This window comes from Penicillium antarcticum (assembly GCF_028974205.1).
Source record: "Penicillium antarcticum strain IBT 31339 chromosome Unknown utg000005l_segment0_segment0, whole genome shotgun sequence".
NCBI lineage: Eukaryota > Fungi > Ascomycota > Eurotiomycetes > Eurotiales > Aspergillaceae > Penicillium > Penicillium antarcticum.
The window spans coordinates 2543646-2560950 of NW_026695303.1; the positions used below are offsets into that span (position 1 = coordinate 2543646).

Consider the following 17305-nt stretch of genomic DNA (forward strand, 5'->3'; position numbering starts at 1 on the left):
TTATTTCACAATGTCCGAAGTCGCTGATCCCAGTCTGAAGAAGCGCAAGCTGCAGGAAGGTCCTGAGCTTGAAATCGATGTGTCTGCGCCAGAGCCACCCTCGAAGAAGGCTTTGCGTAAAGCAAAGAAGGGTAAGGGCGATGCAGCTGATGGTGAAGAGCCCAAGGCGAAGTCTGAGCCCAAGTCCGAAAAAGAAAGCACTCAGGACAAGCGGTCCGAATACGGTGTTTGGATTGGAAACCTGTCGTTCAATGTGACCAAGGACGATCTGCGCCGATTCTTTACCAACGATACCTCCATTGAAGACGCTACTATCACTCGCATTCACCTTCCCAAGGGTCCCGAAAAGTTCGGGCGCTCTCAGAACAGAGGCTTCGCCTACGTCGACTTCACCGACAAGAAGGCTCTGCAAGAGGCAATTGGCCTTAGCGAGCAGCTCATGACCGGCCGCCGCGTACTTATCAAGGATGCAAAGAGCTATGAGGGCCGCCCTGCTAAGTCCGAGAGCCAAGGATCCGGCGCCGAGGCTTCCAAGTCTGGCCACCCTCCCTCCAAGCGTCTCTTCGTCGGCAACCTCAGTTTCGATGTGACCAAAGAACTTCTCGAAGAAAACTTCTCTCGCTGCGGAACAGTCAACAACGTGCATATGGCGACGTTCCAGGATACTGGGAAATGCAAGGGATATGCGTGGGTGGAGTTCGAAGAGCTCGCTGCCGCGGAAGCAGCGGTGAGAGGATTCACACTCATTAAGGAGGAGGACGAGGAATCAGACTCATCTTCCGAAAGCGAGAGCGACGCAACCTCTGAGAAGAAGGCTAAGAAGACAAGGAAGCCCAGGATGCGCAGGGTGTGGGTCAATCAGCTCATGGGCCGCCGCATGAGAATGGAGTTCGCAGAGGATGCCTCTACACGATACAAGAAGCGTTTTGGAAAGGACGCCGAGAAGAAGGATGGTCCCGCAATCACCGAAGTCGACGGCGAATCACGAGAGAAGCCCCGACACCAGAAGAAGAGACGTCCTTCGATCGACGAGTCTCGTTATTCCAAGGAAACCGTGCAAAAGCTCAGCGGTGCTATTGTCGAAGGCCAAGGTCAGAAGACTACATTCGACTAAATCTGATGACTTGTGATGGATGATTTGCGATTTTTTCCCTTGATGTATGACCATTTGAACCGGTCTTCCCACATGTTGTATACTCTTTTCGTACCGGATATCTAAAATTCTGACCCCTGTCAATGATCTGCTGTTTGCAGCCTGCATTCTGAGCTGGAATTGATATCAAATATTTTACGGTGTGCCTTGTTGCTCGACTGTAGCATAGCCAAGGGTTTATTCTTGAGATCTTATCGGGTGGTAGTACAGGCTGTAGATGCGCGAGGAGATGCATGTATACTTCCGAATCGGCATACCACAGCATCCAACCCGCATAGAATGCGGTTTCGAGTCAAACAAGTCCAAAGTAAAGCACACGAATCCCACCGTCAGAGCACCAAAATCGGCATAGAGTAGACTCGGGATATAGTTGGAACTAAAAAAATAAAGTAAACAAATTCTAGACCGGTTCATGGCAGAACCAGGCTCACCGCCCGGGCTAGGCCCGATGAGGCCTGACGTCTCTCGCGATGTCATGCCCTTCATCGACTCTTTGTGCTTCTCACTCTTGGGCTGCTCCTTCTTCTTACCCCTTGCTCTTCTTTTCTTCTTCTTCTCTTATTCATATTGGTACATCTTGTTGCACAAGTTGTCCATTTCTTTCGTCAAGGCCATTTGGGTTGTTGTTTTGTTCCATTTCCATTTACCTGGGTATCGTTTCCTTGCTTGACCCCGTTTGGCCCTCACCAGACCCCGTTCCTTTTTCTTCAGCCGGTACCCGTCCCGATCACCTGGTCTCGAGGTAAACCTCTACCAGCAGGGAACATTTGAGCCATCTCAACCCTCAACATCCCTTGTATTCCAACATGGCTCCTGCTCGACGTCATATCGGGGCTAGCCGAAGAAAGAGACGGGACGACGATGGCGAAGATGAGGGTTCAATGGCTGGAGATCTAGGTGACGACTCTTTGAGTGAAGGCTCGGCCGACAGTCACCAGGAGGATGAAGATGCAGATGCAGAGGGTAGTGAGGAAAGCGAGGGAGAGGTGGCCCCGTCAGTCCACGGCAACCAGGTCAACGGTCATCGGGATAAGTCAACACGGCGCAGCTCTACGTCACCTGAGAAGCGAGGGCTTAAGACAACAGTTTCGGACACTGAGGCGATGATGAACGGACTGAAGGTTTCGGATGCTGGTGATGCTGAAGTCAACATCGACCATCTTGAGGAGGAGAGAACGCCTTCTGCCCCTCCCGCCGAACCAAAACGAGACAACCTGGCTTCAAGGAAGCGTCGTGAGAATGATAAGTATGTAAAGGAGCGTGAACAAAACCCGGCTTTCGTCCCCACACGCGGCAGCTTCTTCCTTCACGACAAACGATCCGCCGAAGCGGGCACCAACGGTCACCGGCCTTTCAGCAAGAGCAAGTCCCGTCCATATGGTCTGATCGTGGACGGAAACTCTCGCAGGTGTGCACTTCTTTCTACGCAACTTGAGTATAGTACTAACTAACGGATTTAGGCCTTCAAAGTCCGATGCCAGTGGAGGACAGTGGGCACACGACCTCCACGATACCGTATCAGATGATCGACCTGCTGCTGCGAAGCGCCCAACGCCGTCTGTAGGACAGCCCGTTCCTACCGCCCCGAGATCCTCGCCGCCGAACCGAACCTTCTCGAGTACAACGTTGGTTGGAAATGTGCCGGTGGTTGTCTCCTTGCCTGGAATGGCCAATCCTGTCCAGTTTGTGACGGAGAAGAGACTCCACACCCGGCTGCCTCAGCATCGGCCACCCTTGAGACGCGACAAGCCGGTCCGGATCTCTCTTCCTAATCAGGCTCCCCGGTACATCTTTCCCTCAGTGGAGCGCTCGTTCATCTTCATTCCTCGCGCATTGCGGCCGAATCAAAGCTATCGTGGCCGTGGACGTGGCGGTGGGTTCTACAGTGGGCGCCGTCCTAGCTATTACCCAACCTCATCGTACACTCCGAGTTTGGTTAGCCGTCGGTCTTCACTGGGTCAGGATGGGTGGCCTTCGCCCGCAGGATCCACCTACTCCAGACCCATGAACCCCACTGATCCCAAACCAATTGTTCGCATGCCCCCGCCAAACCGCCCGCCTATGGGGCTCCCACAATTTGGGGCTATCCCTCCTGGACCCATGGCCATGCCACTCCCTCACCCCGCATATCGGGAAAGCCGCCCCGCCCCGATCCCCATGCATCAACCCCGTCCCCAAAAGACGGTCTCTGTGGCTGACATCGAGAGTCCGGCTACTTTCCCATTCCCATTCAACCCTCCTCAGCCACAGCAAGAGCAGCCCTTCCATCACCAGGTTCCTGTCATGCACCCTGATGGTGGAGGCCCACCTAGCCAACCCTCTGCCACCCCACTCTCCCAGATCCCGGAGCGAGCCATCCACGCTCCACCATTCCAGCCCTACACGTACCAACAACCTGGTTTCTACCCTCCGGGCTATCCTCCGGGTAGCATGTACTACCCGAACTCGGGTCCCGACTATTATAACGGACCGGTGGGGCCTGGTGCATCTGTGCCGAGTTTCCCGGGCCAGCAAGCGCCGTATTCGGCGGGGGAGCAGCCTCAACCTGGAACAGTTGCCCATGAATCAAACGGCACCGTTTACTTCTACGATGCCAATCAGATGTACTCTGGGTCAGGCTACAGTGGACCGGCACCCCCGGGCCTGGATCTGGACCTGGTGGTGTGGTTGGCATGGGTGGGATGATGACGCCCCCTGGTACAAGTTTCTACTACCCACAACAACAGCCCGGGTACTATGGTCAATGATCGACGATTGACTTCATGTTCACCAGCTTCACTTCGGGTTTGTTTTCCTTTCTTCCCACTTTGGTAATGTTGTCATTTCTTTAAATCTCTTGATCAACAGGGGTCTTCCATTTCATTTATCACTGCCATTTCTCATTTTTCTCATTTCTTTGTCTTCCAGCCACATTCACTAGCATGACTTTGTTTTTTTCTATCTTAATCTTTCTGGTTTTCATGGTAATTGCGATATGACTCATTGCGGCCCTTGTTAGATCTGGATTATTGATGCATTTGAGCGTTTTCCTCTTCATGTCTCCCACTCCCACGGTACCTTCACGGTACATCCACGCTAGGCTCAAGTCTAGCTTCCTTACCCACTCGGGATACCGAATCTCATTCTCACCTATGACTTTATTTATGTATGTTGTTCCACCTCGGGTTTTTGACAATAAAAAGTAATTGCAAAGTCGTGTATATTGTGTCTTGTAATCACACTATTAGTCATCTGTCGCCAAAAGTAGCAATGTCGAACATGTCTTAGGTTGGCTCGAGATTGTGCTTAGCGGGTAGCAATAGGCTTGCCTTATATGGTCCCATCAGAGCCAACAGCCCACACTATAGCAGGCCAGGGTCGGTTCTCGCAATAAGACCCGACGGAAACCGTTGAGCACCGTTGCTGTCATACCATGAGATTCGAGCCTAGAATCGACTGCAGAGCCAGACAGATCGGCATAGCAACCCTGCAGCATACTCGGACAAAGGGATAGAACATGCATTGAGGAAACTGCGGTTGCCTGGGTTGGCAGAATTGATATACTGAAGAATCCTTGCTTGTGCTTGAGTGGCTTGTTTCAGTGGCGACTCTGGTCTGTATAGGCACCGCAATAGATGTCGAGGCTATGCAGTTCCTTATCTACTGGATATAATTTCAGCCAAGCCTCGCCAAATGGGTCAGATGTCTGGCTACAGGCTGCCTCCCCCTATTTTTGGGGTTGCCAAGGTTGTAGTCCGGGGCTGCTGCAATTGGGCTGAGCTTAGACGTGGTACATCCGGGGAGTATAGGTGAAGATGTGCATCTTGCAGCCCGGGGATGTACACAGCCCCGTGTCCTGGTTGATCCCAATCCCCCCAAGTCGTTGTTTACTATATTCCTTAACGAAGTCGGGGGGCCAAATGCCGTCTATCGAACCCGTTGCCATCTTCCCGAGGTCCCGTCCACTAGTCCGTGTAGATCGGTAAGTCATGAGGTATTTCACTTTCCCCTCATCATTTCCCCACAATATACATCGTGAATGTACATGCATGAATCCAGACCTCAAGCCCTCCAATCCTCCAATCGGACAAACCAACGCCGGTCAGCAAACCATGACCTCATGTAGTGATGTGTCCTGTTTCAATGACACAAATTGCAGTAATTTGGTTCCCCCGGCTTTGACGCCATATTAGGTAACCCTCTCACCGCCTGGAGGCAGCTGACCGTCTCTCTCCGCTTTTTCGATGCTTGTACTACTATTAGTCCCCCCCCTCTCTCTCTCTCTTCTCTCTCTAGACTTAACTTCGCTTTAAATTCTCCATTTCTCATATTCATCTTCCTTTTGCATCACTGATTTCTCCATCTGGTACTCTTCAGTGCCAGTCTCCCTCTTTCCTATCACTGCTGCCTTATCTCCACTAGTGCCCTTTTGGCCACCCTTTGATAGAGAGGGAGCTTCACATCATGGCGACTCCATCCTCTCCATCTAATCCGGTGCCGGATCAAATGGTCACCGTCAAGGTTCTCTACAATGACAGTAACCGTCGCTTCAAGCTCCCTTTGAAAGAGCTCAAGGCTCAGGTGTTCCCTCAACAGGTATGTCTCCACTCAAGCTCCGATCGGACTTCAACCCCAACTCCATCCTTATCACCGACCCTCATTTCAATCAAGCCTAAATACATCTACCCTCGGACTCCTATCTCGGGTACATAATAAAACATACTGTTTGGGAGATAAGAGAATAAACTGACGCTTTTGGTCTAGCTCCGTACCCTCCTCGGCGTTCCGGTAGATGTCAACGTCATCCTTGAACGTTATTCCGACAGCGCCGGCTCCTACATTCGATTGGACTGTGACAATGTCGCAGTCTACAAACAACTGTATCGGGCTGCCAAGGCAAAGTCTAAGCTCAAAATTAAGGTCACAAAGGTCACTGTCCCCATTTCCACCGTCGAGCCCAAGGTGCCGTTGGAGACCTCGGCACCGGCCGAAGAGCCCTCTGCACCGGCCGAAGAGCCCTCTGCACCAGAGGAGACTCGAAACAGTTTCCTAGACACCGTTATGAGCCCGGCTTATCACCAGGCTCGCACCAACAACCTCTCTATCCTCAACGCAACCGAACCCCCCAAAGAGCTTCCTCTTGGTCAGCCTCGTTACCGCACCTTCGAGGTGGATCAAGAGAAGCACCACTTCCCCCTTGTCTCTCACAACTCCGTCAATGGAATGTTCTGCATTGACTGCAACAACTGCGGTCGCTCCATTGCAAACGAACACTACCACTGCAGTATTTGTGAGAACGGAGACTACGACATGTGCCCTCGTTGTGTCGAAGACGGAGCCTCCTGCAACGGTGATGGCCACTGGCTGATCAAGAGATTCGTTCAGGATGGTGTCGTTACCAATAGCACTACCGAGACCATTGCTCCTCGCAACCAGTTTCCAGTTAAGTCTGAGGTGATTACCAAGTCTCATGTCCCCGTGAAGACTGAGCTTGTCCAGACTCAGGCTCTTCCTGATTCCATCCCTGAGCCGGTTCTCAAGTTGGATGTGAAGCCTGTGGATTCTTCAGATGCTGCAGCCCAGGGGGAGGAGAAGCCCATGTGCAATGGCTGCTGTCGTGAGGCTGATGGCAGCTATCTCGTCCGCTGCAATGACTGCGAAGACTATGACTTGTGTCTCCGTTGTCTCCTCAGGAACAAACACGGTCACCACCCTGGTCACACCTTCCACCTTGGCTCTGACCGCAACTTCTCCTTGAAAGATCTGATCACTTCTCGCTGCCTCCCTGGTCGTCAGTTCCGACACGCCGCTGTATGTGATGGTTGTGACAAGCGTATTGTTGGCGTCCGTCACAAGTGCCTGGCTTGCCCCGACTGGGACTTCTGCCCGGAGTGCATCGCTAAAGCACCGGAGAACCACCCTGGTCACCGCTTCGTCAAGGTGTATGATGCTATTGGTGAGGCTCCTCGTGAGCATGAAATCCACTATGGCATCTTCTGTGACGGTCCTCTGTGCAAGAACAAGCCTGCTCAAAGCTACATCAGTGGCGTTCGCTACAAGTGTGCTGTCTGTCATGACTGCGACTTCTGTGCCAGTTGCGAGGCTCTCCCAACTGACCACCACAACCGCACTCACCCGCTGGTTAAGTTCAAGACTCCTGTCCGCAGCGTGACTGTGAGCACTCTAGGCGATGACGGCTCCAAGGCAGGCTTTGCTCTGGGCGATCGTTGCCAAGCCCGGACTTGGGAAAATGCTGCCATTGATGAGCAGGAGCCTGTGGAAGTGGCTGCCAAGTCCGTGGAGATGCCCAAGCCCTTCAAGCCTGAAGTTGAAGCTGCCTCAGTTCTTGGTGCACGGGACTACAATGCCGAGTTCCTCAAGGATACTATTGAGGACGGCACAACTATGAAGCCAGGCAATGTCTTCTCCCAAACCTGGACCCTTGTCAACAACGGTCATGCCGCATGGCCTGTTGGCTGTGACGTGCGTTACGTCGGTGGCGATGCCATGTTCGACGTTGACACCAGCCACCCCTCTGACACCATGTCTCTTTACTCGGCACAACAAAGCAATAAGCTGTTGGCTCCTGTGGAGCCCGGTCAATCTGCTGAATTCACCGTGAAACTTCGCGCTCCCGAGCGTGATTGCCACGTTACTTCTTACTGGCGGTTGAAGCTTCCCAACGGCATGGCTGTTGGCCACAGCCTGTGGTGCGAGATCAAGGTGCAGGAGCCTGTTCCTGTCGTGGCCGAGGAGTCACCCGTGTCTGAGATTGGCGGAAGTGGCATGATCTTCCCCAAGCTGGAGAAGGAGTCCCCTGAGTCCAGCACCATTCAAGAGGCCCCTGCCCCCCAAACACCCACTCTGTCCAACTCCTCTGAAGCTGATGTTGAGGATGTGGAGAGCCTGGCTCTTGACGACGCCAGCACTGACGCCGGCTTCCTGACCGACGAGGAATATGACGTTCTCGACGCCAGCGACCAGGAGTTCTTGGAGGCGCAGCAGTCTGCACATTAGGAAGATTTGCGGCGGATAATATTTGAAACAGTATCACGACATGTTATGGAATCGGGAATTTGCACAAGTGCAATCACTTTTATCTTTTTTTCTCCTAAATCCTTCTTTTTTTCGGACATGCACCTAGTCACTCCACTCATGACTAGCAATTAATGATTTTGGTTGGAAACTGAAACCCAAAAACATGTACCATTTCCATAGGATAGTCCAATTCAATTGCTTTGCTTCATTCTCCAACTCTCTCCACTTTCCCCTCCCCTTAAGTTCTGATGATCCTTTCTCGATTCTTTTCATCTCCACAGTTCCGGTTATGCAAAGACATCCGAGGTTCAATTCATTATTAATGACATCTTCAGATCCATTTTCCTCCCTTCATTCCCTTCCACTCTCATTCAGTTGCTTCGACTGACCCATTTGATCCCCCACCACCGAGTCACAATGGGCCTCCTCAACACCCTAGCCCTAGCAACGCTCATCGCCCTAATATCCTTCCTATCAGCCCCAATATCCCACATCATCCGCGTCGGAGGCGTCTTCCACACTCCAATCCCAACAATCCTACCCGACGGCCACGGGCCAATCTATATCGAGGATACAATCCACTGCGAGGATGTTCACCACTACAAACCGGCCAATGTGCTCTTTACTGCCTGTGAGGATTATAAAACCACGCGGTTTAGTTGGTTTCCCCCGTTGGGGAATTTGATCCCGCCAACTACTAGGGGTTCTGTGCATGTTGTTGATCCCGAGGTTGGTATCCTTCATCCCCTCCGTTTCCCAAGGGTCGTTTGATATCAAGAAAGGAATGGAGCGGATGACATTTGTATAGACAATGAAATCCACCCGGTTGGAATTTACGAATTTCCAAGGTCCCTTCGTGACGCATGGAATTGACGTGATCCAAGATGAGAAGTCTGATGGCGAGGCAGTCTACATCTTCGCCGTAAACCACCTGCCCAACCCGGTTTACTTCCACGCCAACACCTCCATCCCAGCAGGAACTCACAAAGCAGCCTCCCAAATCGAACTTTTCCATCATGTCCTGGGCACACGTACCCTCCAACACATCCGCGCAATCCACCACCCACTCATCGAAACGCCAAATGATATCTATGCCGAGTCTGCCTCTTCCTTCTATGTCACGAATGATCATTTCTATCGCGAGGGTGCGATGCGGCATGTGGAGGATGTGTGGCCTTCTGCGAAATGGTCTAGTATCATCCATGTTCGACTCCCCGTCGAGATCCACGAGGGTAGGGAGGTTGAGGCATCGGTTGCGTCGACGGGGCTGTGGAATAATAATGGTCTTGGACATGGTCGGACGGCCGATGAGATGATCATTTCCAGCGCTGTTGGTGGTGAATTGTTTATGTCGACATTGAAGCGGGACTCGGATTGGAACTTGAACGCGACTGCCAGCAGCCATTCTACTCCAGGCTCTGTTTCGATTTCGGAATCTGTGTCGTTCGGCACCGTCACTGACAACCCCAGTTATTATGTTGATCCGTATGCTACTGCCGATGATGATGTGAGTGGGGTTGTAGTTGCGGGTGTTTCGAGGGCGATCAAGTTGCCTGTTACTTCGAAGGATCCTGAGGGGGTGGATCCTGTGCAGGTCTGGTATGCTCGTCCTACTGGCAATGAATGGGAGAAGAGGCTTTTGTTTGAGGATGATGGGTTGAGGATCCGGACGGCTAGTGCGGCTGTTCTTGTTCCTGTGGAGCCGAACGGTGATGGGGTGAAGAGGGCTTGGCTTTTTGTTACTGGATTTATGTCGGAGGGGATGCTGGCTGTGCAGGTTGAGTTGTAGATTTACTGTGAATGGCACTACGCTGTATGAAGTGGACCTGCATGCAGTGTATTCTTGAGCGTGTACGTATTCAGTCAAGACAGGAAGATATGATGCTGCCACTCGAAACAGGTACAGGACCAAGCATCAAGACAGGAGAAAGATGACGATGATTGGGAAAGAAGTCAGATGCCAACACCCACAAGCCCACAGAAACAAGCCATGTTTTTGACTTGGTACTCGCAGGATTTCCAGGGAGCAATGTGCTTGCTGGGCCAAAGGCCAGACATCATAGAGGACAGTAACCGCCCACGAGTCATCCCTCGATAGTACACCTGCGTGCAAGTCCGGAGTCCCAACAGAATGTCCTGCACCAGCACCAAACCCAGTTGCGTGGTTTCAGCAGCCCTCCAGATGTCCATCGAGGGTGTATGGGTGCCGAATACCAGGTGCCCATTCAAGAGAGGAAAGAGTCAGGGAATCATGAAAGGACTCAAGAGGCTGATCAAGAGAACCCTCCATACCCTCGGACCCCCGATCTCTGCCCTCAGCATAGAACATGCCAGACAGAAAGCAAGACGCTGAACTCATTCCCTCGAAAGCCTTCCTGAACCGTGGAAATGTAAAGTCGTCCACGAACGTCTGTTGAGAAGAAAAGCAAGATGGTGCGTAGCAAGTTCACCAAATGTCTCCTGGGACGAGGTCAGCACATGGATCGAGAGAGACAGGGGTGTCTGACTTGATATGCTACCCTTTACATGGTCACTTGATATACGGCTGCTTCTCGAGACCTTCAAACCTCACGGTCACGAGTATCCCCAGTTCGACCCATCCACCACATACAATCCGCTCGAACATACGAGGCCGGAACATGGACCAAGAGACGGGACAGGTCGAGGCAGCCCGAAAATAGAAGAGCGTACGGTCTTTCCCAGACCCAGCACATCCCGTCCCACCCCTGGCTCGATACACTACATCTAGAGACATGGCAAGGGTATAAAGGAGATCCATGAGTTAGGTGACAATACAAACGATAACAAAATACCATCCAGGGACTCCATCCAATTCCTCATCCCAAGCCTCTATACGGAATCAACACCAAAGCCATAACCCCATTCTAAAGAAAGACACCCCCCCAGATGAGCAGGCGACAGTCTCATTAGTTATTGGACACAAAGCGTATTGTAGATATCTGAGATGGAAGACAGTGCTAGCGCCGCTGCAATGCAAACAAGTCGGAGAAACGAGTGAAGAAAGGACAAGAACATAAATCACAAAAAAAAAAAAACAATCGTAAAAGAAAGCACCCAGCATTACATCGCATTAATCACATCATTTTGACTTGCCGGATGGCGTCGTTTGGGAGGAGAATGAGCAGAACTTGTCCTTGATCGCGATCACTTCGTATGTGCCCTCATCCGAGGTCTTGATGGTCTTGATGTTCTCGTAGGAGATGTCGTGTTTGATGTCAAGGACCTCAGACTTCTTTCCCTTGGCAGCGTTGGAGCTTCGGATGTACCTGCTCTTCGTTAGTAAACTGGAATGGACAAGACTGGGGGAATACCTCACGTGAATTCGAATGGTGGTGTACCCCAGAACTCAAAGTGAAGCTCGGCTTCTCCGCCCTCGTGAATGTCCACGATGGTGGTCTTGCCCTTGCTGATCCTCACGCTGGGCATCGGGTGGATGACCTTGGTGATATCCTTGTGGGCCCGACACTTGCCACTGGCTCCGTCACTGACCGCAGTGATGGTGAATTCACCAGGGCGTTCGGCAATACGACGGAAGTTGGTGTTGGGAGAAGAAGCCTTGCGCTGGGCACCATCGAAGGTGTAAAAAACATCGAACGGAGCGTGTCCGGACAGCGAGAAGGAAAGACGCTCGCCGACACAGTAGTCGACCTTGGACTCAAGCGGGATGATGGTGGGAACATCGGAAACGGCAACCCGCACAGAGGACGAGTCCAACTCGGTGGTCTTTTGGCATCCGCGAGAGTCGCGAACCTTGTGGATACTGACGACATGTTGGCCTAGGTCGAGGTGACGACGAGGAATGAGCAGGTTGTGACGGTTGGTGCTGATCTTGGGGATGGTGACAATCTCAGGTCTGGCGTTGGAGTGGTGCTTGATGGTGATCTCCAGGGAGAACGGAGGAACACCTTCCAGCGTAATGGGAACAGATTCCTCTCCACTGACATCTTCCTTGCAGAAACCATAGACATGGCCAGGGGAGTCAAACTTGGCGGAGGGCAGCGGGTTCACCTTTTGGGTCACAACCAGCGGAGTGCTCCGAGAGTCATGGTCATAGAGATTATCGCCAACCTGTGTGAACTTATAGCTGTACTGACCAGGCTCGGAAGTATCCATCTCCATCGAAGTGGCATGGAGAGCAGACTTGAGGGCTCGGGGCTTGGCCGAGGACACGCCACGGTCGGTCTTGCGTCGCTGCTCGTATTGAAGATTATACGGAGGGTTGCCAGACAATCGAAGTTCCATGCTATCATCGTCACCTTGACAGACTTCTGATTTGAAGACCTCCTTCGCAGCAGCAACGGGAGAACCGTCAATTGCAATGATTTGAGGCCGGGGGATCCATGAGATTTCGAATTCGTTGGCAGCCTGGTCCACGGTACCCGGGCAGCCGCTATCCATGACTCCAGTGATCTCATAGAGACCTTGCTTATCCACGTTCAAGACGCTGTTCTCTGCCCAAAGGATTTGCTGAATGGGTTCCTGATGGACGTCGACATTCTTGTAACTGATAGTCCAAGGCCGTTCACCTTTAAGTCGCACTGGGATATCAATCTTGGAGTCTTGCAAGGCCGACACGGTTCTCTTCTTGTCGATCTCACCGAAGGAAACGTGTGGTGGTTGGGACCGAGCCTGGATCTTGATGCTTTCTTTCAGGGTTCGTTTGCAGCCAGACTTGTCCTTGACATTGGTCAATGTCATAGTGTACTCGCCTCCGCTAACCAGTCTGTCAGTTCTGATAGTGGCTGTATCGACATCAGAATCCAGTGTGAACTTCTGCTTCTTGCCGTTGTGGAAGATCTCATATTGAAGGGCCCAGGGTGCCTCTCCAAGGAAAGATACATCCACAGCAACTTGCTCTCCAAAGCAGGCCCGACGCACTCCGGCGGTTCCAACGAAATGGGCCGAGGCTGGCGGTTTGACGTCCTGCTCGAGTACAGGTGTCTTGTCCCTGAGAGACCGCGGCGAATAGACAGAGTCTTCGATGTCCAAGAAATAGTACCGGTAAAATCCGGCTTCCGATGGGGTGAAGTCAAGCTGTGTGCGCACACTGTCAATTCTTTGCGACTTGGTTTGGGTTGCACCCTTGGAGCTCTCAACGCTGTATCGGAGAGTGAACGGTGGAGAACCGGTCAGATCGATGTCAACGAGCAATCCAATAGCATTGTTGGCGCAGCGGTCAAAGATCCTCTCGGCCTTGACTGCAACCTCGGGCTCAGGCGGGTTTTGCAGATAGCAGGATGACGGCTCCAAGATCTCCCCAGGACAGAATTGAGTGGAAACGGATGACAGTGAGTAGACTCCAGGCTCCTTGATCTGGTGGACCTGGTCGATGGTCTTCTGAGAAAGAGTTTTGGTATCCACTGTCTCTTGCTCGTCGCCGGTGTAAGAGTAGGTAACGGAGAAAGGGCCATCATCGTAGTATCCATGTCCAGAGGAATGGAATTGGAGTGGGAATCGAACGCTTTTCCCTTTGGCGACCCGCAAGGGGTTCTGAGCGTTGCAGTCGTCGAAAGACAGCCGCGGGCGTTCATGAACAGAGAACTGATACCACTGGGATTGCGACTTTGTAGATGGCCGGTCCGATTCTTCGAATATTGTGGAATAGTTGGCGATATTGCCAGCAGCATCATGCACTTCTTCGATTGTATAGAACCATTCTCCGCCAACGTTCAACGACTCATTCAGTGGGACCTCAATCTTTTGGCTCTGGGCCCATGAAACATCGGGTTGATTGATACTGAACAATGGACCGGTAGTTCTCTGATTCAGTAGTGGGGAGCGCAAATTATCCGGTTGAATGTTGAGAACCGAGAATCCACGATCATGGTTGTTGACCTGTCGGCTGTATTTGATCTTCAAGGGAGGTGTGCCTTCCACCTCCAGGGCGAAGTTTGACAATTCTCCTTTGCACTTGTCGAGGTGCGAGTTTTTGACGAACGCACGAGGGCAAGAAACCACCAGCGCATCGACAGTTTTGGTGTGAACGTCGAGCTGAGACTCGTCCACCACACGTTGAAGACGGTAGATTCCAGTCTTGCGGATGGGAATCTGCAGATCCCGATGGGACTGACCAGGATTGTGCTTTTTCTCCGCCTGACGTTTGATGTTCTTCAGCTGCTTTGTTGGGATCGTAATCGTTTCATTCTCCCCAGTGTGAAGATCCATGCGCAACATTTCGATCATGATCGGGTCGGTCTGGTTGACACGGATTGGGAGGTCAATGATTGATTTCAACGAGTCAAGGCAAAGGGCATCATGGTCCGGATTAAGAACGGCAGATCTAAAACAGTTAGCATGTCACTCATTAGCTAGGCTTTGGTAAACCTCACCCCTCTGGCAATATATGAACAATTTGCTTTCCGAGAATCAGGGAGGCATTGTGAATGATATCACCTGGCTTGACTTTGCGCTCAGAGATGGACACTTCGCGATCATAGGCCACCTTGACCAGTCCGGAAATCCATGCACCCCATGGAATTGGGATACGGAACATCAAAAAGGCATTACCAACAACATGGAGCAAAAAAAGGGCAAGCGTGGTCGGGAAACTCCACTCCAGCCAAGGTATGCGCAGAGACTGCAGACCGAACAAGAAGACCAAATCAACCAACGTCCATTTCACGAGGAGCCCCGTAGGCTCGTTATCGGATTCTGTCCAGGATTCATACAATCGCCACGCATGTAGAGCGAAGTAGAAGCCGACCACATAGAGTCGCTGGGTGGGTGCATCGACCGTGCTCTCAGGTATCAGCGGCGCATTGGAGCTTGGGATCGGAGCTGGTCTGGGGGCCTTGGTAGCGGATTTCAGCGGCGACTTGGTCGGCGACCTCATACGGATCCCCCGCGATTGCGATCGTGAAGGAGTAAAGAGCTTTCTCCTTACTCCTGGGTCTCCTGGGTTTGTTGAAGGCGTCTGGGGAAAGGCAGACGCGAGGGAGGGTGTGCCGCTCATGGCATGCTGTGGTTGCCAGAGCTCGGCCTTTCGAGGGAAGAAAAAGAATAGAACCCAAAGGTGGATCCAGGTCAGCTGCAAAGACCTTCTAGAGCAGGTTGAAAAGCTGTGGTAAAGGATGCGCTTATAGCTGTAAAGTTGGAGAACGAAGGGAAACAAAAAAGTGAAGTTTGGTGGAGACGCGGGAAGCGCGTCGGGGGAAGCTCGGTCCACTAGACGACATTCTCCCATACATCTTCTATTGTCTATTGTCTACTGTCTATTCATTGGACTCAATTACTTCTTAATTTTGTTATATTTGAATGCGTGTCTTCCCGTGCCTCCTTTTATTGTGCCGTATTTAATCTCACTTGATCTCCATCCACTTCTTCATTTCAACATAGCTTCTTCACCTAGCTCAATCATTGCCGACCTTTGCAAAAGAGGCTTCATTCCTTCTATCTAGAGACATGGGTCCACGAGTCAAGCGTCGTCGGATGACAGATCCGGACGACGAAAGCGATGACATCTGCCAGGCTGCTTCGGCTCTAGAGAAAGACAGCTGGAATGGTTTCTGCGAGATAGAGTCCGAGCCGGTATGGATCCTCAATCTTTAATAAATATGTACAAACTGACGGTCTCCCAGGCCTTGTTCAACGTCATGCTGCGTGAGTTTGGTGTCAAGGGCGTCCAGGTCCAGGAAGTCGTCTCTCTTGACGAAGAGATGATGGCCTTTCTCAAGTATGAATCCGACCGGTTTTGTGCCAGGCGCAATCACTAACCCATGCATAGCAAACCTGTTTATGGCTTAATCTTTTTGTTCCGTTGGCGTGAGGATGACCATGGCAAACAAGAAGCCAGTTGCCCTGATGGAATCTGGTTTGCCAACCAGGTAAGCTCCTCAATACCATCCAAATGATGTTTTACTAACGGACAAGACCGCAAATAATGCCTGTGCCAGTGTGGCATTACTCAACATTGTGAACAATATTCCAGGCATTGACCTGGGAGATAATCTACAGTCTTTTAAGGAATTCACCATGCCTTTTACCCCAGCTCTGCGTGGAGATGCCATCAACAACTTTGAATTTGTCAAGAGAATTCACAATTCCTTTGCCCGGTATGTCAATGTTGCACACCTTTCTTGCTCATGATCTAACTTTATTAGGAAAATGGATATTCTCAACTCAGATCTACAGCTCAAGATCGAAGCTACCGCCAAAAAGAATCGCTCCAAGGGCCAAGATGATGACGATGAAGATGCAACCTTCCACTTCATCGCCTTCATGCCTGTGATGGGCCAGCTGTGGAAATTTGATGGACTCGAGCGACAGCCTCAAGCACTGGGTATGTTGGACCCGAAATATGTCAGGATGACCCTGCTAACATCAGTCGATAGGCAAATGTTCCGAGGACAACTGGTTAGAATTGGTCCGGCCTAATCTGCTTACCCGAATGGCCGCATACGAAGAGGATCAGATTGAATTTTCGATCCTGGGACTCGTGCGTGACCCTTTACCTGACCTCCTCGACTCCATGGCCATCAACGTGCGAAGCCTAGAGATCCTCAGCCAACGTGCTATGTCCCTGCCACCTCCTGGAGTTGAGGTCTGTTGGGATGAATTGATCCTCGGTCCTGATCCATCCTTGTGCCTTACCCGCGAAGGTATCGATGCGGCGGAGGTCGCTGACACGGTTCAGGAATACCAATCATGTTCAGCGGCGCAGTTACAGAAGTATCAGCAGGAGCTGAGTAAGGACCAGCGAGAACTCCGAGCACGCATTCGGGAGGAACAGCAGTCACACAGGACAGATGAAGAGTATGCAGCTGGACGGCGGTTTGACTACAGCCCAGCGGTGCGAACGTGGCTTCGGCTCTTGGCGCGGAAGCAGGAGCTGCAGGAGCTACAAACCGCCCTCGTGGCCAACTGATTGGCCGATGATACCCCTTTACTCCCATTCAACTGACTTCTTTGATCTCCGGTTGCAGTCATAGTCTTGATATTTTTCATATTCTTTAATTTTAATTGTCTCAATGATGAACCCAAGGCGCTCGAAAATGGGTAGAAGAGAGGTGAAAATGAGAGGCCATAGGAGAGTAGTGTGAATGTAGGAACTGTATACTCGCTTCGACTGTCTCACACTGGCACTGTATACACATGATACTTCATGGCATACACATA

General features: G+C 51.6%; 6 protein-coding genes across 6 annotated transcripts; 5 read left to right on the forward strand and 1 right to left on the reverse strand.

Annotated features, from left to right (window-relative positions):
- Nucleotides 1-10: 10 nt before the first annotated feature.
- N7508_005618 (putative RNA binding protein Rnp24) lies at nucleotides 11-1114 on the forward strand (the record flags this gene model as incomplete). Its single annotated transcript, XM_058463684.1, has 1 exon — nucleotides 11-1114. The coding sequence occupies one exon, from the start codon at nucleotides 11-13 to the stop codon at nucleotides 1112-1114; it is 1104 nt and encodes a 367-aa protein (XP_058320162.1).
- Nucleotides 1115-1959: 845 nt separating this feature from the next.
- N7508_005619 (uncharacterized protein) lies at nucleotides 1960-3838 on the forward strand (the record flags this gene model as incomplete). The annotated part of the gene is made up of 2 exons (XM_058463685.1): nucleotides 1960-2561; nucleotides 2614-3838. 2 exons carry the CDS (start codon nucleotides 1960-1962, stop codon nucleotides 3836-3838), a joined length of 1827 nt encoding a protein of 608 aa, XP_058320163.1.
- A 1758-nt stretch (nucleotides 3839-5596) lies between these two features.
- N7508_005620 (ZZ type zinc finger domain protein) lies at nucleotides 5597-8149 on the forward strand (the record flags this gene model as incomplete). The annotated part of the gene is made up of 2 exons (XM_058463686.1): nucleotides 5597-5728; nucleotides 5897-8149. 2 exons carry the CDS (start codon nucleotides 5597-5599, stop codon nucleotides 8147-8149), a joined length of 2385 nt encoding a protein of 794 aa, XP_058320164.1.
- A 438-nt stretch (nucleotides 8150-8587) lies between these two features.
- Nucleotides 8588-9959, forward strand: N7508_005621 (serum paraoxonase/arylesterase family protein; the record flags this gene model as incomplete). The annotated part of the gene is made up of 2 exons (XM_058463687.1): nucleotides 8588-8899; nucleotides 8979-9959. 2 exons carry the CDS (start codon nucleotides 8588-8590, stop codon nucleotides 9957-9959), a joined length of 1293 nt encoding a protein of 430 aa, XP_058320165.1.
- A 1311-nt stretch (nucleotides 9960-11270) lies between these two features.
- Nucleotides 11271-15143, reverse strand: N7508_005622 (uncharacterized protein; the record flags this gene model as incomplete). Its single annotated transcript, XM_058463688.1, has 3 exons — nucleotides 11271-11457; nucleotides 11508-14471; nucleotides 14521-15143. The coding sequence occupies 3 exons, from the start codon at nucleotides 15141-15143 to the stop codon at nucleotides 11271-11273; spliced, it is 3774 nt and encodes a 1257-aa protein (XP_058320166.1).
- A 449-nt stretch (nucleotides 15144-15592) lies between these two features.
- N7508_005623 (ubiquitin C-terminal hydrolase 37) lies at nucleotides 15593-17054 on the forward strand (the record flags this gene model as incomplete). The annotated part of the gene is made up of 6 exons (XM_058463689.1): nucleotides 15593-15718; nucleotides 15769-15863; nucleotides 15915-16014; nucleotides 16061-16242; nucleotides 16291-16469; nucleotides 16522-17054. The coding sequence occupies 6 exons, from the start codon at nucleotides 15593-15595 to the stop codon at nucleotides 17052-17054; spliced, it is 1215 nt and encodes a 404-aa protein (XP_058320167.1).
- Between the last annotated feature and the right edge of the window lie 251 nt (nucleotides 17055-17305).